The following is a 26,555-nucleotide window of genomic DNA, read 5'->3' as shown; positions in this document are numbered from 1 at the left end:
TCATCCGGGGTTCAGCCGAACTCGAATTCCTCTCTAGGTATGGCCTCTCCTTCTCCATCTCCATCTGTCCGACTCAGTTTGCACTCATAATTAGACATTTCATGACATGCAACACTATCTCTATTAATCAACATTGTCGATGGAATCTATGGACGAGAATGAACTTTCAGAAGAAGTATCAGAACGTCCTCTAATGGACTTGATGTTAACCTCTATGTTACCGGTAGTAATAACCGGCATGTTAGTAATGGAGTGCAGAGATCTCACCATCAGTGCTCGAAATATTGGAAAACAGCAACCCATGAACACTATAACAAGTATGATTACCAGAAACACTGGTGCCAAAATTCCTACAATCCATGTCAGTAGAGAATTGCCTTTGAACATGTTAGCTATGACATCCAGGATCTGATTATTATGATATCCTCCTAACATTCTGGCATCTCGATTGGTCCTAACAATGTTCTCCTGTATGTCTCTAATGTTGTCAATAGCTTTCGACAAATTACCAAGACCTTCAGATTCTGAGGGAAGATAGGTGCAACATGAATCGTCACCTACAATAGCACAAACACCTCCCTGAGCGGCAGTGATTGCGTCCAAAGCATTCTATTATTTATGGTAAATTCTCTAATTGCAGCAACTTCAGCTCCCAACGCCTGAAATCCCATAAGTGTAGCATTAGCCACTCTAGCAATATCATGAAGAGTTAATGCTATCATGTAATGATTAGAATATTGAAGTTCAGTATTCCAAAAGATTGTTTTGAACACTAGCTGAGTACGTGTAAATATCCTGAAATCACGGGGTAAAGCACTATATCTATCAGCCAAATCAGTTGCATCAGTGTTTTGCAAATGTACATAACCCATAGTTTCCGTATTGGAACGCTTAGGTCTTGAACCAGTACGATGATGGGTCATGAATTCAATAGGTTCGACTACATATAATAGATCGTTCAACGTACTTACTCCACAAAGTCCTCTGAATAATGGTGGTAGACTTGTCCATACATTATCGCCACAACACCAATTAAAACCTGGGGTGGGCGTAGTTCCCATTGATGTAACGTGATATCCTAATCCCGGATACTCAAAAATGCTCTGACACTGAGCGATTCGCAAGAAACCTACTTCTTTTGCTCCAAAAGAATCCTTCTCTACTCCTCTAAGGCAAACTTCATAACTTGAGGACGAGTTGATATTAGCTGATACTTTAGTAGGAACTACAGATAAATCATTAGGCACGGAAACCATATGTTTCTTGTAGAATATTGTACATCCTACCAATGACGGCAAATCCTCAGGTACAGAGAATATAGTAGCATGAGAATTCTGTAACTCCGGCTCATTTCCCTGATTTATGGAAATATTTGTATAGATTATATACTGTGACATCATATTCAATAATCCTTTGGCTTTGACTACCATGTTACTAGATTTGGCTACGTAGATGTTATTCAGCATTATAATTGGTCGTAATGGAATCTTTGAATTAGGTTGATCACCTAACAAAGGATGCTTTTGCAATACCTACTGATAAGCAAGAAGGCACATGGATGGTAATCCTTCAGGACCTTGAAGTGGAACTGTCCAATAGGGAAACAATTCTTCTGTTGATTGAGGTAGCATGGAGCATGCATAGCAAGAATTAGGTGTTAGTTTTCGAACCCTACCTTTAAGAGCGTTGTACCATAGATTAGATACAAAAGGATGATCCTTATTGACTGGCATATCCTCATCGGTATATTTTACTTCATCATTTTCCTTAAAGGTTCCAGATAGATCATTAGGTGAACTTTCTGGCCATGATGTGGGAATTGGAACTCTCCCAAATACAGTACTAGGTGGTATCCAATAAGGAGCACATCTACCTTTCCAATAAAGTGGAAGATAAGTGTAAAGGTTGTTATCACAAAGCCAAATCATAAGATCAGTAGCAGGCCACGGATGAAGTGTTCCCAGGAAGATCCTCTTATCTGGACAACCCTGAGTAAAACCCATCTTATGCACTGTTTTAACGCCTTGTTTATAACTTAGACAAGTTAGAGGTGCCTTCATTCGTGTAGCTTTAATAAATATCGGTTGAATATTATCATAAGCATCCAAATCTCTCTGAACTAGAAACTTAGGAGTGAGCTTCTTCCAGAATGCATTACAGTACTCAACAGTAACTGTGCTGGGCTCGGTGAACATAAGTGCTTGACTTAGTATTAACACTTCTTCACCGTCAAGTGATTCGTATTCTGCCTTGATTGCTAGCGCTGTTTCCGTCATGATAAGATATTCCACTTTCTGAACATAGAATGGTTTTCTTCCTGTTGTCATCAATGGATAAATTAAACAAATCATATCTGATTCATTCATAGGAATATGATTCTGTACTTCCACTCCAAGAATACTTGTAGGTGTTGGAACGTTACGACGCACATGTGTATGAACATGCTGATCAGAGTTAGAATGTTCAGTTAATTCTTTTTGAACCACTATCCTTGCCTTGGTATCATCCCATGAATCATCATCCGAATTAGTTGGGTGTTCGAGCATGACCGCATAATTGACCGTGATCAACGCTAGTATGAAGATGATGCTCCGCATGACCACGAACTTGATCCGAATTCTCTGTGGAGTCTCCCCCATCCTTTTTTCTGGTTTTGTGGTGCTCACTGCTCGGTATTACCGCCAATATCTCCACTTCTATATATCATGAAACAGAAAGAGAAAAACAACACCATATCCACACTCAAGATAATGAAATATTTATGCTGAGGTGAGAAATATTACCCATCCTTTGATGTTCTGTCTGCATCATTCCATAAGTCCTATATCGCATCTGCTATAGGAGGTGCTTGTCGTAGTCGTGACGCATGGATCCATTGTGGTTGACCTTTAACCTTAACAGCTGTTCTGGTTACCAAAAGAACCTGAGTTGGAGGTCCAAATCTTGGCTGATCTTGCTGTACCAATGTTTTTAAACTGCGTACTAAAACATAATCACCTGGCTTAAAACTATGAATACTCTGCTCACCTGGAACGGGAAGAGAATTTGTTACATGTTGATTATTGTCAGACACAAAGACCATAACTGCTTCACATAATTTTGTTGAGTCTCCTGCAACAAAGTTAAATCATTCGCTGGTGTCTTGTCCATCAGCACACCTAAAGGAAAAGGTCTAGCCATTAAAACTTCATGGGGGGCCAATCCTGTACCTGAATTAGCCATAGCTCTGATTGATAGAAGCACCTGTGGAAGGGCGTCTATCCAAGTCGTCTGTTTAGTCTGATGTAGTTTCACCAATTTTTCTTTAATGGTCCTATTCGTTCTTTCCACTTGTGCTGAGCTTTGAGGGTTATAAGGAATATGAAATGTCCAATTAATCCCCAATGCAGCTGCCAATTGTTTAGTTACTCTAGACGTGAAAGGAGTGCCATTGTCAGAATCTATTCCATTTGGTATCCCAAAGCGAGGAATAACATGTTCCATCAAACACTTGACTACTGTTTGAGCGTTTTCTTTCCTTGTTGCGAAGGCTTCTGGCCATTTTGAAAATCGATCCACTATCACTAGAAGATACAAAAATCCTCTGCACTTGGGCATGTGAGTGAAATCTATCTGTAATTGTTGGAAAGGACCTTCAGGTTTTGGCAAATGATCTCTTTTAGCTGGATTGACATGTGGATTACAACGAGCGCAGATTAAGCATCTCTTAACAAAATCTCTAACTTGTTGTTCCAATCCAATTGTGAAGAACAATTGTGAAATATAGTGCATGATGCTTTTATACCCTACATGAGTAACGTCATGTACATAGGATATTAAGGATTCATACACTATTTTTGGTAATGCTATTCTGTCATCCACATTTTTCCATAAACCATCATCGCGCTTCACGCATCCTTTCTTCTCCCAAAGTTGAACTTCAGATTGCGTTGCCTGATTCTGAAACGATATTAAGTCATCAATAGTAAACGGAGGCTCTGAAATTTGAATATTCACGAAAGAGTGATTCATCCATGGTGGGAAGGAAGCATTTAACGCTGCTTCCTTTGCATGTTTGTCGGCCAAGTTATTACCTTTTGCAATATCAGAATCTGCCTTTGAATGACCCGCACATTTTACTATAGCAATGTTAGTTGGTAACATCATAGCATCTAATAATCCTCTTACTAAATCTGCGTGCTGTATGGGCCTACCTGCAGTAGTTACAAAACCTCTATTCTCCCAAATCTTACTGAAATCATGGGCCACTGAAAATGCATATTTGGAGTCTGTATATATGGTAACTGATCTATCTTTGGCGTATATACAAGATCTAGTTAACGCTACTATTTCGGCAGCTTGTGCAGAAGACACAGGTAATCTATGTGCTTCGATACAATTTCCAAAATTATCCACTATGGAACATCCTGAAAGAATAGTTTTATCATCTGGGCGCATTGATGAACCATCACAAAATAAAGTAAAATCACTATGTTCCAAAGCTGTTTGTTGTAAGTCTGTCCTTACACTGGATGCCGAATTGATGATATCCATGCAATCATGAGGAACTACATCATCTAACTCTGTTCCATGCAATAAAGCTTTTAAATGCACAGCTGGATTAGTGTGTGTGGCCGTGGAAATAGTCAAATTTTTAGTTCCTGTCAAAATGTGTTCGTAGTTGCTACGTCTTTGGCTTGTCATATGTTGTGTAGTAATATTCACTAAGATAATGTTCACGGTATGTGAAGTGTGTAATATCATGGGATGTCCAAGAACTATAGTTTGTGCCTTTTCCACCATCAAAGCAGCGGATGCAACAGCTCTTAAACAGGGAACCATGCCTTTAACTATTAATGGCAACATTTTACCGTAATAGGCTACTGGCCTAACTCCATTTCCATGTTCCTGTCCCAGAACGGCTGAAACTACTTCACCATTATCTGCAACGTATAAGTGAAAAGTCAGTTTGTAGTCGGGTAATCCCAGTGCAGGTGCAGTACACAAAAGATACTTGATGTGACGAAAAGCATGTTTCATTTCCTCATTCCACTGAATGACCTCTGGAGAGTCTTTGAGGGTGGATTTGCATAGTTCTGCATCATGAACTGCATATTCAGCAATCCAATTTCTGCAATAGTTCACCAATCCTAGGAAAGACAACATCTCAGTTTTGTTCCTTGGTCGTACAATGTCCTTAATGCTGTTCACTCTTTCCTATGACAGAGATAGACAGTCATCCTTTAAAATATATCCCAGATAGTTCACCGATTCTTGACAGAATTGAAGTTTAGCAAGTGAGGCCCGGTGTCCACCTGCTGCCAAATGTTTGAGCAGGGCTATCGAATCTGAGACACATTCTGTCTCATTTCTGGCCGCCACCAGAATGTCGTCCACATATTGCAATAAGGTCGAGTTACATGGGAGTGATAATTGTGCCAGATGCCTATTAACCATTGCACTATAGACAGCTGCTGAATCAACATAACCCATTGGAAGGCGTGTCCAAATATATTGTTGTTGTTGAAATGTGAATGCAAATAACGGTTGAGTGTTTTTATGAATAGGGATTGAGAAATATGCTGATGAGAGATCAACAACTGTGTACCATTTAGAGTCAGCTGGTAATGCTGTTAGTATTAAATTAATGTCAGGTACTATAGGTGAAATAGGTATGACTGCTTCATTAATCTTCCTTAAATCTTGTGTAAAGCGATACTTGTTAGTACCTGGTTTCAATATGGGATTAATAGGAGTGTTATTTGGGGACTGGGCTTTACATATAACGCCTTGCTGTAATAAACTGTCAATAACAGGTTTAATCCCCTCTTCTTTTTCTTTGGATAAAGGATATTGTTTAATGTAAACCGGATATTTACTCATGTTAACCTTAGCTTCATAAGGTGGTACATCCAACAATCCCACATGGTTTGCATGTAGTGCCCATAGAGTAGAAGGCACCTCACGCAACACAGATGGTGCACATAATGATATCTTAATATTACCATCATTACGAATCTGTGGTTTCACATCAGTTTGTACGTCTTTAATAAAAAAGTGAGTAGGTTCTAAGCCATACGTCCAGATGACACAACTTTTATGAGTCTCCTCATGATCAGGGGACTTCAATAAATAATGATTAAAAGAATCAACCAAATGCGGGACATCCGAAAAATCATTCCTTACTGCACACACAAAGGTCTCAATGTTATCAGAAGTAGTCTTCCATAATAACAGAATCCCATGTGGTGAGATAAATATGTTCCTTGGCACTTCCTGTAAGGTGTCTGGATCTATAAGTTTATCTGAAAAAGGAACGTCAACTGATTTCAGATTAACAATCCTAGCCGCTGCAGCAACATTACAAGAGGCCAATTTCTTAATACCACTAATGGTAGATAAAGTTTTCACAAACTCAACGTCTTCTAAACTAGACTTAGCTATATGGTATGTCTCAACACAACCAGAGAAAAGCTGATAAGCATTATTCGGGGGTATGTGGACCTCGATCCCATCCTGCGAACATAAGATGGTTGCATTCAATTTACTCAATAAGTCTCTTCCCAATAATGCCATTGGAGAAGTTGCGCTAACTATGAAAGAATGTTGTAATTTATAATCATCATGTAATGTTTCATCACCATGTAATGGAAGTGACATAGGGTCTATCTGAGGCTTACCACTGATGCCGACGGACTGGACAGTATTTTTACTCAGGGGACAATCAATATCTGTTTTCCTTAAGCAGGAAATGGTGGCTCCAGTATCAACCAAAATCTGCAACTGGTGTCTATCAAATGTGCCCTCAAGCGGTATTTGTCCGTCTGTCCATTCATACAGATTAGTTAAATAGGGTTCCACGTAAAATAATCCGACTTTAGCGAGCATCCATTCTCTCGGGGACATTTCTACTAAACTCTTATTCGGAACTTGCTTCAAATGTGGATTGGTCTTTAACATTTTTGACATAGCCTTACGCTCTTTCCGTGGTAGATCTTTTTCAGTCTTAAATTTAACTACCAGTGGCATATTTGTCTTACTGGATTGGCACCCCATGTTTACATGCACTTTTATAAAACAAGGTTAGTATACTTATATCCAGAGTCAAGTCTTTTATCTCACTTTAAATTATTTATTTATATCTAATATTTAATTATCTTTTAAGCAGATATTCTTATACTCAGAAATTTGGCACATGACTGTAATTTATCATAATACATTTTTAGTCCTTGGGAAACATTGCTCGAGTCTTACACTTCAATTCAACGTGTCTTTCAACGTTTTACTAATCACGTGCGCATCTACAACCATCAACCTAAGTTTTTATATCGTTACACCAGCAACGAGACTTGTTAACGGACTTTACAGTACCGGGAATCCTGCCCTTAAATTACTGACCTTCTAACCAAGTTTTGTTAGAGGATTTTACGGTCCATACGTCTTACCATGACACATCATCTAACACAACGGCCTTTCACCGCATCATATGACCTGCGCAGATACAAAACTATTTAACCAATCAGAAGCCAAGCGGTCTAGCCCTTGCTCACGGTCTGTGTCCTGTATCTGTTTCTGCGGTTTTCCGAGCAACTGTTAGGCCTTCCCCTATTACAATCAATTATCAGTCATCAAGTGAAATAAGATATAGTTTTCCAATTTTCTATTAATTCATTCGACTAGCTCAAAGTCGTGCCTCCTGCCTTCTCCTGTACAGAAATCATCATTTCCCCCTTTAAAATTGACCCAGGTTCGTTATCCCAGCAACCAGTACCCACAGGTAAGCAGAAGTTAACACATTTAATCACAGTCTGCTCACCTGGGTTCTAGCTGAAGATCCTGTTCGTGACGCCAACTGTTAGATGATTTTCTGTCAGAGGAGGGGCCAACGAAAGCACCACAATAAAAAGATTTGACTTTGTTTATTAAGTCGAGCTGCTCGGATCACGTCACCACAACAGGCAGAGTGGTTGGCATTGTTACGTCCCCAGTCCTGTCATGTGTTTTGTGTGTGCGTGTTTGTTTTGCTCTGTTTCCATTCTCTACAGGTGGCGACCTCTTTACCACTCATCAACCAACGACTCCTCACTCCCGTTACCCGTTGTCCAGCTGGTTCTTGTTGTCCGTTATCCAATCCCGTCGTCCCCTCAGCTGTATATCTATCACTGTTTGTCTTGTCATGAGAGGTGGCCTTTTTGTCCTTTGGAGAGCTCCTTCTTGGTGTGTTTGGCTGTGAAGGTTGTGGAAACCTGAGAGACCCGTTAGTTGATAACTGTTTTGTGTTGTACTGTAATTCACTGTTGTTTGATAATCCTTTTTTTTGTTAACCTTATTTCTTTTGTCTTCCCAGGGAGGAGGGGAAGCACCTTGTGTGTTAGGCAAGACGCCCTGGGCTTACATCACCCGTAGGGTAACTTCCTTGTCTAAACACATCAGATTAGATCTGGGCGGACCACCCCCTGTATTTTGGTTAGGGTGTTCTGCTTGAGCGCCAGTTAGTCAGTATTGTTTGGTTGGTAGTTAGGACAGGTAAGGGTGGGCTGTCTTTTGTTTTCTTTGCTTTGGTCCCGTCCAGCCCCTTCTCCCTACTATCGCCGTGGCTAATAAACGCCCTTATTTTGACGGTGACATTGTGTCTGTGCCCTTGCTTGCACCACGACTCCATGCCTCTTTTTTTCTGACTGCTGGGGGTTCTTGAGCGGCGGGGTGTAGCTTCCCCTCCCTAACGGGAGTAGTGCGTAACAGCATGAGTGAGAAAACATGTCTCTCAGAAGTCCTTTATATATGGCTGGACTGTACAAATATAGTTACCATCACAACATCTCCTTAAATGGTAATCATTCCACAACTTGATGCACAGAAGAACCTACACACAGGTGATGCGGTCATCAATCATTGCTTGTACTATTCTCTGCACTTAACCTAAGTTGACCATAGCACATTCCTTGATCTATATGTGTATTGTCCAAGGCCTGCTCCGTGACCTCTTGACCACAGCAAGAGACAACCTCACATGTATAGAAAATCTGCGTATCAGTGACTGTCTCTCAGAAGGAGAGGGATGGAGAGAGAGACAGTGGGAGGAGGGTGACTGTCTCTCAGAAGGAGAGAGGGATGGAGAGAGAGACAGTGGGAGGAGGGTGACTGTCTCTCAGATGGAGAGAGGGATGGAGAGAGAGACAGTGGGAGTGGGGTGACTGTCTCTCAGATGGAGAGAGGGATGGAGAGAGACAGTGGGAGTGAAGTGACTGTCTCTCAGAAGGAGAGAGGGATGGAGAGAGAGACAGTGGGAGGAGGGTGACTGTCTCTCAGAAGGAGAGAGGGATGGAGAGAGAGACAGTGGGAGGAGGGTGACTGTCTCTCAGATGGAGAGAGGGATGGAGAGAGAGACAGTGGGAGTGGGGTGACTGTCTCTCAGAAGGAGAGAGGGATGGAGAGAGAGACAGTGGGAGGAGGGTGACTGTCCCTCAGAAGGAGAGAGGGATGGAGAGAGAGAGTGGCAGTGGGGTGACTGTCTCTCAGATGGAGAGAGAGACAGTGGGAGGAGGGTGACTGTCTCTCAGAAGGAGAGAGGGATGGAGAGAGAGACAGTGGGAGGAGGGTGACTGTCTCTCAGAAGGAGAGAGGGATGGAGAGAGAGACAGTGGGAGGAGGGTGACTGTCTCTCAGATGGAGAGAGGGATAGAGAGAGAGACAGTGGGAGTGGGGTGACTGTCTCTCAGATGGAGAGAGGGATGGAGAGAGAGACAGTGGGAGTGGGGTGACTGTCTCTCAGAAGGAGAGAGGGATGGAGAGAGAGACAGTGGGAGGAGGGTGACTGTCTCTCAGAAGGAGAGAGGGATGGAGAGAGAGAGTGGCAGTGGGGTGACTGTCTCTCAGATGGAGAGAGAGACAGTGGGAGTGGGGTGACTGTCTCTCAGAAGGAGAGAGGGATGGAGAGAGAGACAGTGGGAGTGAGGTGACTGTCTCTCAGAAGGAGAGAGGGATGGAGAGAGAGACAGTGGGAGTGGGGTGACTGGCTCAGATGGAGAGAGGGATGGAGAGAGAGACAGTGGGAGAGGGGTGACTGGCTCAGATGGAGAGAGGGATGGAGAGAGAGACAGTGGGAGGAGGGTGACTGGCTCAGATGGAGAGAGGAATGGACACAACAAGAAACAATCTTGACAGGGAAACTGGAGAATGGTGCCATACAAAATAAGTCAGTAAAATTGATTCCCACTGTATGAAGGTGTAAACAAACAACCAAACACAAAGCTATATACAGGGTACAGGCATAAAGACAACAAGATAAAATATGGAAATTCTCCTATCAAGTTCAAAGTCAACACAAAACACTGTCCTTATACAAACAGCTCTTTACACATCATGGATCAGTTCCCTCTCCTGGGGCCCGTTCTCCGTACGTCGCTTATTACATCCGAGATCAAATGACACATCCAAGATGAAATCATCTTGCTTATCATGATCTGGCTAATTCGGTTCTTCGAACACACTTGTTGTTTATGATTAGTATAGCTGGATTGAGTTATACGTTGGTCTAAAAGGGGGTATGTATCGATAGTAGAAACCTTGATCAGCAACGCTGCTATTGGCTGCTCACATAAGTCTATGGCTGCTCACCGTGGCCAAAATGAGCGCCCTGTTTTTTCCGCAACAGAGCCAACAGAGCAACAGCTTGCTCGAAGGTTACTCCGAGTTTGAAGATTTTATCAGAATGCCAGGGAACACCTCAAAGTCTGCAAAATCCAAGAAAGAGGGCTGGCAAAAAGTAGCAGACCAAATTAAATGTAGAGGAGTGACGTGTTTTATCGCTTATTACAGTAAGCTAGGCCTATGTGTTTTTTATTTTCATACTTTCATATTTTCATTTATCATGTTTAATGTCATATGATGTGGTTTCAACAAATGTATTATGTAAATGACACCCTCAAAAAGTATAGGCTAGCATATCGCGCTGTGCTTAAGGAGCCTATCTATCACGCAATGAGCAATTAATTCGGTTTCATGTTAAATTCTGCTAATTATTCTTGCACCTTCTGCAACAGGTTCCTGTAGTAAAAACGGACAAGACATGTCTGTGACAGACTTCCTGTATCACCTCTGCTTGTAAAGCCAATCTATTCGTGTTTACATAAAATAAACCTGCTCCCTAGCAGGATTAATCTTACGGACCTGTTGCTATGACAGCAAGTCCAGGATGAGCTTCGAAGAACCGAACAATCCAAGATAATGACAAATCGTCAACAAAAGGTCGTGCTGATGGTTGTGATAGGGGAGGCTGTTGATTGGACCAGGGAGGGGACCGGAATGGACCAATCAGATGGAAAGATTGAGTGAGAGGAAGGGAGTGAACAAACAAAGCACAGACATCATACAGACCAGAACTAGAGACATGATGTCTGGTGACTGTAACGGTGTACTGTATGTGTGTGTGTGTGTAAGTGTGTGTGCAGTGTGTGTGTGTGTGTGAGTGTGTGCAGATGTCTCAGCGGGCTCTGGTTCAGGAGCTGCTGTGTCCAGAGGGGGGCCATGGCCAGGCTGCAGCTGCTGAGGGCAGAGTACAGCAGTGCCCAGCTCAGCCTGCGGGAGGCGCTCAACCACAGCTTCCAGGTGCCTCAAACAACCTACAGACCAGGAACATCTACTGACACATCATCATGTGCTCTTTGTTGTTTATATGAATAATAATCATTTAAATGTAAACCTAGACTCACCAGAGATTGTAGGGAGATGTCCATTCAGTACCTGCAAGCACACCACGCATGTGTTAACCAAATCAATCAGATGTTCATGTGTAATCTCTCTCCTGATGGTTCCCCTCTCTGCAGGACCCAGACGTGTGGCTCTGTACGGTCACCTGCACTACCAGACTGGGGAGCACAGGAAGGCTCAGGAGGGCTATGAGAGGACCCTGGACTTAGTGGTGGACGCCTCAGACACACATCCCATCTACCTGCACCTGGGCTCCATCTACCTGGAGGAGGCCAGGGGGAGATGGGCGGGGTCACACACACACATGAACCAGTCAGATGGTTTAGTAATTTAACTAGGAGGTAGTTTGGGGACAATCATTGTTTTGCTGAAACCCATCTGTTTGTATCTGTCCATTTGTATTATGAGAAGGCTCAAAGGACATATTTACGTGCCTGCATGAGCACCTGTCTTGTCTCACCTCCCTGAGAGCCCTGCATATCCCAGACCTGCTCAACAAAGGAGCAGACCTGATGTCTCGGGGACGAACCACCGTTGGGGGTGGATGGACGAGGCCTCTCCCTCAGTGGAAGGATGCTCTCCCAAGCCGGAGGCACGGTGAAGAGCCCACCTGGGATCGGAGGTCCTCTCATGGCTTGGCTACTGAGAGGGACCTGTTAGAATACAGAGGTCTGTCTGAGGCTGTCATCCAGACTGTACAGAGCACACGCATGTGATCCACTGTGAGGGGTCATGTGATCCACTGTGAGGGGTCATGTGATCCACTGTGAGGGGTCATGTGACACGCTGGCAAACTTTCTCTTGGTGGTGTGAAGGACAAAACGTTGACCCAGTCTGGTACCGGATCAAAACGTTCTGGTGCTTTTTACAATCACTGTTTGACAGGAGGCTGCGGGTAGTGTCAGGGTATATGCGACAGCCGTCTCAGCTTGTCATGAAGGTGTTGCCAGGACGACTGTTCAGCCACCTGTTGGTTAAACGTTTCCTGTCTGGTACGTACAGGCTCAGACCCCCTCAGAGAGCGTCAGCACCCCAGTGGGACCTGTTCATGGTGCTGGAGGCTCTGTGTAAGGACAGAGATGACTAGGGTCTAGTTATGTAAGACAGCTGTTACCTGTTCTATACCAAGACCTCTATAAACACCCAGTCCAGACCTGCCCTGGACCCCCACTCTCCTGCCTGCTTGATCCCTCTCCAGACCTGCCCACCCTGCCCCTACTCCTCTTCAGACACTGCTATCATGTCTGTATTTGGTTACATGCATCTAACATTAGTCAGGATTGACCCCTGGTTATAGCTACTCAGATACAGACATCTAACATGAGTCTGTATTTTATCAGTGGGTCAGGTGAAACACATCAAAGCCTGCCCACAATGTGTTCTTGACAATAAAGGCCTTGTTTACTGTGAACATGTTGTGAGTAGTCTTAGTGGTGATGTATTGAGACATGTAATTTAGGTGAGAACTGCAAGAACTGTTAAGATTAAAACAGGAAGTCACAGCATTCTCAGAGCATTGTGTAACTGATCCTTTATGTTTTGTTCACTATGAGTTAAGCATACCTCACTTGCTCATAACATTGTGTCACTTCTGTGTATCTGTTGTGAATCTGAAGGTGATTGTTTCATTGTGTTCCCTAATTATGTATAATCAAGTCATGAGTTGCTGTCAATTCTGCCAGCCTCTGGTATTACTGTAATGTAGTGCCTCAGCAACACTACAGGTACACAGTGTGAGATCTCCCTCATACACAAACACATACAGTAAACACACTTCACCCTGACATGATACATCTGGTGTCTGAGCAGCATGTTCTGTGCAGGAGTCAGGACACACAGGCTTCAGTTATTCAGCAAAGATCTGTATCCTCCTGACACCCAGGAGAAAGCTCTTTAGAGGTTTACATTTTACATGACATGTGTGTTTGGGTTTGGTTCATAAGCATATTTTAAGGAAAAAGTATGTTTTTTTCTTCTAATCTGTTATAGTTATGCATCTATAACTTATTTACCAAACTGCTTTTCTTGATGTTATTCACTATTGTGACATCATTGGAAAGCCTAAGATGTCCTCTCAAATGGACAAAATATAAGTGTAAAATAAATACAATGGGCAGTATGGTTGCAAAGTCACGAGTCCAAAACCAGTGTCAATGACAGAGTAGACCAAAGACAAACTATATTCAGACAGCCCCATTGTGTCAACCTTTCTAACTGGACAAATCCCTCAGTGTTTAACCCTGGTCTCAACTTGTGTTCTTTCAGTTGGTTCCCTCTTCCTCTTTATGTTACTGCTCTGTTCCAGTTGGTTTCCCTCTTCCTCTTTATGCTACTGCTCTGTTCCAGTTGGTTTCCCTCTTCCTCTTTAAGCTACATGTCAGTTTCAGTAACACAGCTCAATGAGAGAACTGTTTCTCAACAGGAAATGTCCACTCCCAACCTGCACTCATAAAGAGAAGACACAATACAGTAAGTGTAATGTACGTTATTTTATTGACAGAGATTTAATTAAATGATTTACAGAACTCCATGCACCTCAATCAATTGACTTGGTGAACAGCACTGTTGGGTGCTTGTTGTTTCCTGTGCTGATTCACTATGATGGTCAGTCACCTGAACAGCACTGCTGTTGACCTTCAGACCTTCAGTCAACAAAGATGTAGTTCAGACTCACGTTCTGGTGGGTCAACAGACCAAAATACTGAAGTTACCAGACTCCAGACTATGATATGTGTGAAATCTATACATTCACTTTGCCGAAAAAACTATTGATGTTTTTGATATTTATCTTATGAAAGTTGTGGTAGCCGATCGTTATTCAGACAAAGTGAACCATGTCTATTCTACAGGAGTCTTTAGGTTACCTCCCATCTTGGTCAATGTTCAAACCTATTTGTAGATCTAGCATGTTTTGAAGAGTTATCATTTGATCTGACAACAGACCAAAAATGTACTAGATACCTTTGGAGTGACATGCTGTATGCCACTTTAGTATTGCCATTGAAAGGAAATATATTATAACTGACAGTGCATGAATCGGTTGTAAATGAACAAAATGCTAAACAAAAGTATTTCATGTCCAGAGCAGATACAACAGACAATCCCCCCCCCCAAAAAAAATAAATAAATACATATATTTTAAAGAAGACACTCATCAAAGAGAGAATTATGAAACAGCATTGTAATTTTCATTCATCTTAAGTGCCTGACACTGTCATTTATCAATATCATTTATCTCCCTTGACAACACAGTCTGTATGGTAGAACACTCACTGATATCATTAGTAGTTTAGTGTATAGTATATAGTAGGTCTGTGCAGTGTATAGTATATAGCAAGTATGTGTAGTGAATAGTATACATAGTGGCTATATGTACTGTGTAGTGCAGGGGTTAGGGCTGCACAATTAAGCAAATTACATTACAACTATTCACAACTATTCACTTACATTACAACTATTCACTTCTGATGATACTTGATCTTCCTCGGGTACATATCCCACTCATTGTGGAACTATACATTGCATACATGGGGTTGCAAAGTTATGCATGTATTGAACTAAACTGAGAAAAGCAGTTAACAATAATTAAGTGATGGGGTGTGTCCATTAGTGAAACAGTGAAGGGAGTGTGAGTTTGGGTTAGGTTGGTTATAGGTGCTGGTCTGTGGGCATCTGTGAAGCCCTCTGTGACACTGCTGATTAAAAGGTTGCTGTTGAAAAGGGCTATACAAATGAATACAATGGATAAATGAGCGAGACATCAGAATATAGGGGTACTGGATATTTGCAATTTGTAAATAGGTGCGTTGGAGTTGGCCAAACTAAAACAACAAACCAAGACGGATCGACTAAAGATTGAACACCTTGAGGACTGCGTTAAATACCTGGAAGAGGCCAACAGGGAGTTGAAAAACAACAAGGACTTTCTGCTAATCACATGGTTTCTTACCTTAAAGTTGCCCATGACTTAACTATCTTCTATGCTTCATATTTGTATGAAAAGAAGCTGATAGGTTATGTCTGGATTGTTTTGGGGTTGTTGTTTTTTTTACAAAATGTACCAGCAGAGAATATGTTGGAACCCTCTGTTTGAGTAAGAGTTAATATGTATATTTTTTCATAGTACAAAATGTACATCCTGGGAATGTTGTGCAAATATAATAAAAGATTGTACCACTGTAGTTGAGGTCAAAGAAAATGTTCATGACACAGTTATAAAAGCATTTGACAGTGTAATAACACTTAATGATATCTTTATGACAAGTGAAAATGTTACCACTGTACTTGAGGTCAAGGAAAATATTAATGACACAATTATAATGGTCTCATGACAGCCATTGTCAAAACCAATCACATATGACAGTAGTATTTAATGCTAACACATAAAGCTAAATACACTGCTCCTAAAATGTATAGAAACACGTAATCACCACAATATCACACCACGCCATTTAAACTTCAGGGATATCAATCTGTCCAGCTAGGAAGCATAAGCAATTATGAATCAATATCACCTGTTTTGGTGCAAATGAAAGTGACAACAGGTGCACTAGAGAGGCAACAGCAAGACAACCTCACATAAAGCTAAATATGTTCTTCAAGTTTGATAATTAGGCCTACTATGATATGTTTATGAGAGGTTATTTTGTTTCACTTAATGTCAAGATGTCATAACAAAGACAGTGACAAGTTATTTTGTCTCAGTTAATGTCAAGTTGTCATGACAAAGACATTGACAGGTTATTTTGTCTCAGTTAATGTCAAGTTGTCATGACAAAGACATTGACAGGTGATGTTGTCTCAGCTAATGTCAAGTTGTCATAACAAAGACATCACAAACAATGTCAACCTTGCATAAGAAATGACATAATTAACCGAATGACGCTTAATGACAACATTCATAAACATCCTTTCATGTGTCATGTCATGGTTATGACAGTGCCATGACAGTGTCATGTCACTCTTATTCACACCCCTTCAAATAAAGTGTTACCGAAAATAGAAATATAAACCATATTTCCTAAACCTTTCTTAATGTTACTATTAATGTTTGTTAGTTTACATTTACATTTATGCATTTAGCAGACGCTTTTATCCAAAGTGACTTCCAAAAGAGAGCTTTACTAAAGTGCATAGGTCACTGATCATAACAACGAGATAGCCCCAAACATTGCGGGTAACCAAAACATGAAGCATACATTGTGAAAACTAAATAAGTCTCAAAGGGAAGAAACATAAGAGCATGTAGTTAAACAAGATACAATTAAACAACATGAACCTTGAAAAAGTGCAACGGGTGTACCTGCATTAAAAAAAGCAAGCAACAAAAATATATTACACAGCAAGTACAATAGTTTTAAGTCAGTTACAACTAACCAACAAGAGCAACAAGTCTCTCAATAAGAGTCATTGTGATCCTGGAGAAAACATCAGGTCCAGCCAAGCATTCCTAAGTGCCGTTGTACTCCCGGAACAAGTGCGTCTTGAGGCAGACAGGAGAAGAGCTTGTGTTGGGACCGGGCGGTCTTGAGCAGTGGGACCACCAGACAGTTGTCAGAAGACCGTGGTGGCGGGTGGGGGTGTAAGGCTGGAGCATAGACTTGATGTAGTCGGGTGCAGTCCCGTTCACCGCTCGGAAGGTCAGTACCAGGGTCTTGAATCTGATACGGGCCGTGATGGGAAGCCAGTGGAGGGAGATGAGGAGCGGGGTAACATGGGAGCGTCTGGGTAGATTGAAGACCAGGCGGGCTGCTGCGTTCTGAATCCTCTGGAGAGGGCGTGTTGCGCATGCTGTGAGACCGGCGAGCAGCCAGTTGCAGTAGTCCAACTTTGAGAGGACAAGTAGCAGCTGGGTGGAATGCTCAGACAGGTATCTCCTGATCTTCCGGATGTTGTACAGGGTGAATCTACACGACCGGGAGACCGCAGCAATGTGGGCTGTCAGGGAGAGCTTGTCATGGTTCCCCGAGGTTCCTGGCAGAGGATGAATGGGTCAACGTCGCAGATCCCAGGGTGATTGAAAGATCGTGGGAGATGGAGGGTTTGGCCGGGATGATGAGGAGTTCTGTTTTGGCGAGGTTCAGCTGGAGGTGGTGCTTGGTCATCCAGGTGGAGATGTCTGTGAGGCAGGCCTCGATTCTAGCTGAGATCCCCGGATCAGTCGGGGGGAACGACAGGTACAGCTGCGTGTCGTCAGCGTAGCAGTGGTAGGAGAAGCCATGGGAGGTGATGATTGGTCCAAGAGAGGTGGTGTACAGGGAGAAGAGGAGGGGTCCAAGGACGGAGCCCTGTGGGACACCAGTGGAGAGCTGGCGGGGGCCTGACACTTTGCCTCCCCAGGAGACCTGGTAGGATCTTCCCGACAGGTAGGATGAGATCCACTGAAGTGCAGTGCCAGTGATGCCCATCTCAGAAAGTCTGGCCAGCAGGATTTGATGGTTCACCGTATCAAATGCTGAATGATAACGGATGACCTGGAAGCCGCTCTGGCAGACTGGAGGGCAGTGGTGACTGACAGGAGGCGGTTTCTGTGGAGTGGACAGTCTTGAAGCCCGATTGGTTGGGGTCGAGCAGGTTGTTCTGAGAGAGAAAGTTTGACAGTTGGTTAGATACAGCGCGTTCAATTGTTTTTGAAAAGAAGTACCGGAAGTAAGAGAAAAGTTAAGGACATGGAGAAGAAAAGTTATGATGGAGGGAGAGATGGTTTGAAAGAGAGGGGAGGGGACTGGATCAAGGGGACAGGAGGTGGGGCGATGAGAGAGAATGAGTTCAGAGATCTCTGCCTCTAACAGGGGAGAGAAAGAGTATAGACATAGTTGGGTCAGTCATAGAGGGTGAGTGGGTAGGAAAGGTGGGTTCAGGGAACCGACTGTTAATGCCAGCAACTTTTTTCTCAAAGAAGGAGGAGAAGTTGTCTGCTGTCAGGGTGGAGGGGGGGGGGGGTGGGGGAGGTGGGTTAAGAAGGGTGGAGAAGGTTAGTTAAGGATTTATAATTATAACAATATCAGAAGGGCTTTAGAAACATTGGTGTCTTGACCTAGAAATGAGCTCCTGTGAGGTCTTAATCACCCTTATGATTTGTGGATTTACCCATGCTAGGTTGGGGAAGTTAGAAAGTTTTGCATTTCCGTTTTGTTAAAACAATGTTTAGTGTTTAGAACAGTTGCATATTAGTTTCATTATAAAAAATAAATATATCCCCAAAATTATAATAAGAACTTAAAACACACAAGACTACAAAATAAACTGTTTTGGTATAACTTATGTAACGTCCATGTGACAATACTTCTGTGACGGCTATGGCCAGATGGATATAGCTAGGATAGATGGATATTTTAACAGTCTTATTTAGAAATGTGATAGCAGATTTTGCTATTAATTTAATTACATTAATTTAATTATTAATTAGTTGCATATGAATGTTGAATTAGAATCTTGGTCATTAGCGGTCATTAACCTTAGGCTGTGTGAGAATCAGGAAGGTGCACAGGCAGTGACTGGGTCTTTTATTACTTTACGAGAGGAAAGTCATTGTTTTACTTCCTTTGTAGATGTCAAAGTGGTTAACTATTTGATAGCAATTGATTCTCAAAATCTTCACAAAAGGAACAACTATTGTCAGTCAAACTCTGTTTGCCATTTTTGTACTTTTGTTTACTTCTACTAAGCAGTACATGATCCACTCTCTCCAGTGATCTACAATGGCCACAAGTAATGAAGAACACCTGTTGGGAACTCTGGAGAAGCTCGGGGAAGACGATCTGAAGACGTTTCAGTGGTTCCTGAAGAAGAAAGTTCTGGATGGGTTTGATCCCATCCCAAAGAGCAGGTTGGAGAAAGCTGCGAGAACAGACATAGTGGATAGGATGGTGGAGACATACAGACTTGAAGGAGCTCTGAAGATCACTGTGGAGATCCTGGGAAAGATGGATCAGAATAATCTTGCTGAGTGGCTGATGAGTAAGTGTTTTATGGGTATTATTATTTTATCCCAAATTGGAAATAAAAACAACAATGCAGTGATAATGCATGCTGCAATGTCATAAGTTGGTATACATTATATCTAGAAATATGTTGTATTCACTGCCAGAAATGCAGTGTAGAGGAGATGTCGCCCTTCTTTGTGTCTGCAGTGTTATTCTGCATGTGTATCTATCACTTAGGACTGCAGACACTGTAAGGACAACTGACACCCTTCTCTTAACTAAACAAGGTGACATTATATTGGTGGTAGTCCAGCATGCTAACACCAACCCCAGTCCACACAGGACAGGAAACCCAGCTCAGATACAGGACATGATCCTTACATGTCACCCACAGCTCCACCGAGTGTAACACCTGAGAGGATGAGACAGCCCTGACTCTTCCTGTCTTCCCTCTCCTCACAGGTGTCAGTGGTGCTGAGGAGGCTGGTGGGAACAGTTCAACTTCCTGTCTTCCTCAGAAAGTCCAGGGTTCCTCCAACACGACTGAGACTGGAGGCCATGCTGCTGCTCCTGGTGGAAACCCCTCAGAGCAAATAGACTGTCATGGTACATAAGAAATGATCATGATGAAATAGACTGTCATGGTACATAAGAAATGATCATGATAAAATAGACTGTCATGGTACATAAGACATGATCATGATAAAATGGACTGTCATGGTACACAAGAAATGATCATGATGAAATAGACTGTCATGGTACACAAGAAATGATCGTGATGAAATAGACTGTCATGGTACATAAAAAATGATCATAATAAAATAGACTGTCATGGTACATAAATAATGATCATGATAAAATAGTAGGCTCATTTTACTGTACTGGTAACTTTTCTGTAGATAATGTAGAAGGTAGAGAACTGAATGTGATGGATAGAATAAAGTGCATTACATGAATAATAATTACAATCATCATCAATCATAAAGACACCATACAAAAAATGAATGAACCTTTCCCAAATTAATCTTGTAATGAAGAGGCTATGATATAAGGCTCTTAAATCACTTTCAAATTGGGATATCTTAATTGTATTTGAATGATATGAATTAATGTAAAATGTTTAAACAGTTGAGTTCACATGTGTATGTTTTTTTATCTGTAGATGAATATACAGTAATTTTCAAATTCAAGAAACGCAAACATCAAAGACTACTCAAATCTAAGTATGAAGAAATAGTTGATGGGATGAAACAGCATGGCGAGAAAATCTCCCTGGACAGTATCTACACAGAGCTCTACATCACAGAGGCTGGAGGTGGAGAGGTCAATGACCAACATGAAGTGCGACAGATTGAGGGAGAATACAGGAAGATTAGAGGGTCAGAGAAAAAAGTCAAATTCAACAACATCTTCAAATCCCCAGATGAACAAGACAAAATCGTCAGAAGAGTTCTGACCAAGGGAATCGCTGGCATCGGCAAAACGTTTTCTTCACAGAAGTTCACTCTGGACTGGGCAAACAAAAAACAAAACCAAGACATTGATTTCATTTTCCCACTGCCTTTTCGACAGCTGAATTTGTTGAAGCAAGAGAAGCACACCTTGATTGGTGTCATTCAAAAATGCTTCAAAGAAATGGAGAAAGAGTTTATTGCCGCCATTTTCACAAGGGGACAAGAAAACAAGACAGAATTGAAAGTTCTGTTTATCTTGGATGGTCTTGATGAGTTCCAGATGCCCCTCAACTACAAGAAGTACGAGAGCTGTGAAGATGTCACAGAGCCAAAGACCATAGATGTGCTGCTGACAAACCTGATCATGAAAGATCTGCTTCCTTCTGCTCTCCTCTGGATAACGTCCCGACCTGTTGCAGCCAATCAGATCCCTTCTGAGTGTGTTGACCTGGTGACGGAGGTACGAGGGTTCAATGATGATCAGAAGGATGAGTACATCATGAAGAGATGCAGTGATGAGATCTTGGCCAGGAGAATCATCTCACACATAAAGACATCAAGGATCCTCTACATCATGTGCCATATTCCAGTCGTCGCTTTCATTATTGCAACAGTTTTAAAGACCTGTGGAGAAAAAGAGATGCCCAGGAATCTGACTCAAGTTTACATACACTTCCTGGTTGACCAAGTCAGAAAGATGAACGTGAAGTACAACAGGAAAGAGGAGACTGATGCACCCTGGGACAAAAATAACATTAAGATGATTCGATCACTGGGGAAACTGGCTTTCACACAACTGGAAAATGGCAACCTGATTTTCAGCGAGGCAGACCTGAAGAAGTGTGGCATTGATGTTGAAGGAGCTGCAAACTGCTCTGGGATGTGCACTGAAATCTTTTCAGAAGATAAATGGGGTGGTGAGGAGAAGGTGTACTGCTTTGTCCATCTGACCATCCAGGAGCTTTTTGCTGCTCTGCATGTGTTTCTGTCATTCATTAAAGACCATGTGAATGTAATGGAAAAACAATTTTACAAGAGAATACCCTTCCTCCAACCGGCTGTCAGATTCTACAAGAGTGCTGTGGACAGGACCTTAGAAAGTGAGAAAGGACACCTGGACCTCTTCCTCCGCTTCCTCCTGGGCCTCTCAATGGAGTCCAATCAGACTCGCTTAACAGGTCTACTGACTCAGACAAGAAACAATACACAGAGCCATGAGAAAACAATCAAGTACATCAAGGAGAAAATCAGCGAGGATCCCTCTCCAGAAAGATGCATGAATCTGTTCCACTGTCTGAATGAACTGAATGACCATTCTCTAGTGGAGGAGATCCAACACTACCTGAGCTCAGGAAGTCCCTCCAGTGAGAATAAGCTCTCATCTACACAGTGGTCAGCTCTGGTCTTTGTGTTGCTGACTTCAGAAGAGAAGATGGACGTGTTTGACCTGAAGATATACTCCAGATCAGAGGAAGGTCTTCTGAGGCTCCTGCCAGTGGTCAAAGACTCCAAAACTGCTCTGTATGTATAAGGCATTTGATTTTTTAAATTATAATATTACAACAGCACATATTGTGATAGTGTTTGATTATCATATGATCCTATAATACAAACTATGACTCTGATGATGTCTCATGTTCTCCTTATGTCATGTAGGCTGAATGACTGTAACCTCTCAGAAGGGTGCTGTGAAGCGCTGGCCTCAGCTCTCCCCTCCTCAGATCTGACACAGCTGGACTTGAGTAACAACAACCTGGGGAATTCAGGCATGAAGCTGCTCTCTGCTGGACTGGGGAATCGACTCTGCAAGCTTGAGACACTGAGGTCTGTATTCATGTTCAACATGACACAACTATAGTTATAATCTCACACCACGCACTGAATCACACACTGTTTGTAAGTTTGTGGTCTATTAAAGGTACAAGGGGTCCGGCCAATGAATAGTCAGGGCAGTCAAGGGTCGTAATCCACAAGTCATTAAGGTACAGGGCAGCAGGCAGGTTCGGAATCAGGCCAGGCAGGAGGTCAGGACCAGGGGACAGTGTTGTAGTGAAGACCACCTAAACCCAGACCAAGGTGTATCGAGACCGAGACAAGACCAAGACTTTGAGGGGTCGAGACCGGGTCAAGACTAAGACCAAGACTGGGCGATACCGAGTCAAGTCCAAGACTAAGGCAGGGCAATACCGGTCAAGACCAGACCACACAAAACACACAAGTAGTAGGGTTTGACTAGGTAAAAAGTTTGATCTGTAACTGTGTATTTGAACAAAAAATTATCACTTTTAAAGTACCGTACTTTTCGGAAATAAAGCCACGGCTTGTACCCCGATTTTACAGTTTTATTGTGGTTGTACGGCTTATATTTTGAAGCGGCTTATAGCCCGGTTTTAGTTCTGTTCTGTTTTGATATGTGTAATGCTATGGTCTGTAGTTTAGATAATTTGAGTATTCAACATTATTAGGAATGTTGTCTAGTTAGATGGCTGTCCAAGCTGTCCATTGCACTCTTATCTCTTACATTTACATTTATTCATTTAGCAGACGCTTTTATCCAAAGCGACTTCCAAGAGAGAGCTTTAAAAAGTGCATAGGTCACTGATCATAACAACAAGATAGCCAAAAAACATTGCGAGTAGCCAAAACATGAAGCACACATTGTGAACAGCCAAAGTAAGTGCCAAAGGGAAGAACCATAAGAGCATGTAGTTAAAAAAGTTACAATTAAACAACATGAACCGCTATAAGTGCAAGTGTACCTGTGGAAAAAAAGCAAGCAACAGTAATAAAAACAATATATCACAGCGAGAACAAAAATTTAAATCAGTTACCACTAACCACAAGAGCAACAAGTCTCTAAGCAAGAGTCATTGTGATCCTTGAGGAAACTAACATCGGGTCAAGCGAACCATTCCTTAGTACCGTTGTACTCCCGGAACAAGTGCGTCTTGAGCCTTTTCTTGAAGGTGGAGAGACAGTCAGTATCTCTGATGGAGGTGGGGAGTTGATTCCACCACTGGGGGGCCAGACAGGAGAAGAGCTTGTGTTGGGACCGGGCGGTCTTGAGCGGTGGGACCACCAGGCGGTTGTCTGAAGAAGACCGTAGGTGACGGGTGGGGGTGTAAGGCTGCAGGAGAGACTTGATGTAGACGGGTGCAGTCCCGTTCACTGCTCGGAAGGTCAATACCAGGGTCTTGAATCTGATACGGGCCATGATAGGTAGCCAGTGGAGAGAGATGAGGAGCGGGGTAACATGGGAGCGTCTGGGTAGATTGTAGACCAGGCGGGCCGCTGCGTTCTGAATCCTCTGAAGAGGGCGGGTTGCACATGCTGGGAGACCAGCGAGCAGCGAGTTGCAATAGTCCAACTTGGAGAGGACAAGTGCTTGGACTAGCAGCTGGGTGGAGTGCTCAGACAGGTATCTCCTGATCTTCCGGATGTTGTAGAGGGTGAATCTACACGACCGGGAGACCGCAGCAATGTGGGCCGTGAGGGAGAGCTCGTCGTCCATGGTAACCCCAAGGTTCCTGGCAGAGGATGAAGGGGTCACCGTCGCAGATCCCAGGGTGATTGAGAGATCGTGGGAGATGGAGGGTTTAGCCGGGATGATGAGAAGTTCTGTTTTGGCGAGGTTCAGCTGGAGGTGGTGCTCGGTCATCCAGGCGGAGATGTCTGTGAGGCAGGCCTCAATCCTAGCTGAGATCCCCGGATCGGTCGGGGGGAACGACAGGTACAGCTGCATGTTGTCAGCGTAGCAGTGGTAGGAGAAGCCATGGGATGTGATGATTGGTCCAAGTGAGGTGGTGTACAGAGAGAAGAGGAGGGGTCCAAGGACGGAGCCCTGTGGGACACCAGTGGAGAGCTGGCGAGGGCCTGACAGTTTGCCTCCCCAGGAAACCTGGTAGGATCTTCCCGACAGGTAGGATGAGATCCACTGGAGTGCAGTGCCAGTGATGCCCATCTCAGAAAGTCTGGCGAGCAGGATCTGGTGGTTAACCGTATCAAACGCTGCAGAAAGGTCCAGCAGAATGATGACAGATGACCTGGAAGCCGCTCTGGCAGACTGGAGGGCAGTGGTGACAGAAAGGAGGGCAGTCTCTGTGGAGTGGCCAGTCTTGAAGCCCGATTGGTTGGGGTCAAGCAGGTTGTTCTGAGAGAGAAAGTTAGACAGTTGGTTAGATACAGCACGTTCAATTGTTTTTGAAAGGAAGGGTAACAGTGATACCGGTCTGTAGTTATGGAGGACGGCGGGGTTAAGGGAGGGTTTTTTGAGTAGAGGGGTAACTCAAGCCTGTTTGAAGGCAGAGGGGAAGGTGCCAGAGGTAAGAGAGGAGTTTAGGACATGGAGAAGAAAAGTTATGATGGAGGGGGAGAGCAGCTCTAACCCTGTGTTTTAGTAGGGATGTGATGAGGGATACTTTAGTATCTACAGTCAGCATCTCTAACCCTGCGTTTTAGTAGGGATGTGATGAGGGATACTTTAGTATCTACAGTCAGCAGCTCTAACCCTGTGTTTTAGTAGGGATGTGATGAGGGATACTTTATATAAGACAAATATATTATAATATAGGAATATTGAGTCCCAGTACAGATGGCTTCTTCAGGGAGGTTATTGTTGTCAAACCTTCACTAGAGCTGCTCTGATCTCTTTTATTTGTATATAAAGCTATTATAACAAAATTACATGTTTACAATAATTGTAAAAATGCGCCGATCAGATCCAAGATGGCGCCGACTCAGATCCAAGATGGCGCCGATGATGGCTGCCTCGGTCGTTAGGTGCGCTCTTTTTTGTCTTGTTTTGTCTGTTAATTCAGTGTTCTGCCAAGATTTCCGGGGTTCTCTAACTAGAGAAGTACTTCTAAACATCAGGACTACAACTCCTGTGGATTTATTTCCCACTTTTCTGCTTCCAGCGGCGGAATTAGTGGGAATTATAGTCAAAGCCACCCTCGGCTTTGTCCTAGCAGCGAAGCGCCGTAGGAGAGGCAAACGAGCCGGTGCTCTGGTGCGACTCCGTCGGCGTGGGGCACGCACAGCGTTACCGGGGATATTTCTCTCCAACGTGCGTTCACTGAGCAACAAACTGGATGAACTTCAGCTACTGGTGTGGAAAAACAGAGACTTTCATTCATCTTCCGTTTTGTGCTTTACGGAGACATGGCTGAGTGAACTGATCCCAGACTCTGCGCTACAGCTAGCAGGTTTCAAACTGCTGAGAGCGGATCGTAACCCTGTGCTCTCTGGCAAAACGAAAGGCGGTGGTATTTGTTTTTACATTAACAGTGGCTGGTGTGAAGATGTGACAGTGATTCTGCAGCACTGTTCTCCTGATCTGGAATCATTTTTTATTAACTGTAGATCTTTTTACTCGCCACGAGAGTTTGCATCATTCATTCTGGTTGGCGTCTACATGCCTCCGCAGGCTAGCGTTAACGAGGCTCAACGTGTGCTCGCCAGCCAGATACTGAGTGTGGAGCATGAAAAT

General features: G+C 43.1%; 2 protein-coding genes across 7 annotated transcripts in view; one reads left to right on the top strand and one right to left on the bottom strand.

Moving 5' to 3' along the window:
- Nucleotides 1-26,555, bottom strand: part of LOC136942520 (NACHT, LRR and PYD domains-containing protein 3-like) — a 303,339-nt gene that overhangs the window by 205,751 nt on the left and 71,033 nt on the right. The gene's annotated exons all lie outside the window — the stretch shown is intronic.
- Nucleotides 19,389-23,007, top strand: LOC136944945 (NACHT, LRR and PYD domains-containing protein 3-like). The gene is made up of 5 exons (XM_067238911.1): nt 19,389-19,647; nt 20,076-20,219; nt 20,776-22,588; nt 22,724-22,891; nt 22,986-23,007. Exons 1-5 carry the CDS (start codon nt 19,389-19,391, stop codon nt 23,005-23,007), a joined length of 2,406 nt encoding a protein of 801 aa, XP_067095012.1.

This window comes from Osmerus mordax, chromosome 1 (assembly GCF_038355195.1).
Source record: "Osmerus mordax isolate fOsmMor3 chromosome 1, fOsmMor3.pri, whole genome shotgun sequence".
Lineage (NCBI taxonomy): Eukaryota > Metazoa > Chordata > Actinopteri > Osmeriformes > Osmeridae > Osmerus > Osmerus mordax.
The sequence above is the reverse complement of the archived record's forward strand: the minus strand, read 5'-3'. Positions and strand labels throughout refer to the sequence as shown.

What these genes read in the sequence shown, in the direction of transcription:
- LOC136944945 (XM_067238911.1), top strand. Translation starts at nt 19,389, where the DNA reads ATGGCCACAAGTAATGAAGAACACCTGTTGGGAACTCTGGAGAAGCTC. An exon ending in AAAGACTCCAAAACTGCTCT is followed by an intron (nt 22,589 to 22,723) that starts GTATGTATAAGG and finishes TATGTCATGTAG; the next exon opens with GCTGAATGACTGTAACCTCT. An exon ending in TGCAAGCTTGAGACACTGAG is followed by an intron (nt 22,892 to 22,985) that starts GTCTGTATTCAT and finishes GGTCTATTAAAG; the next exon opens with GTACAAGGGGTCCGGCCAAT.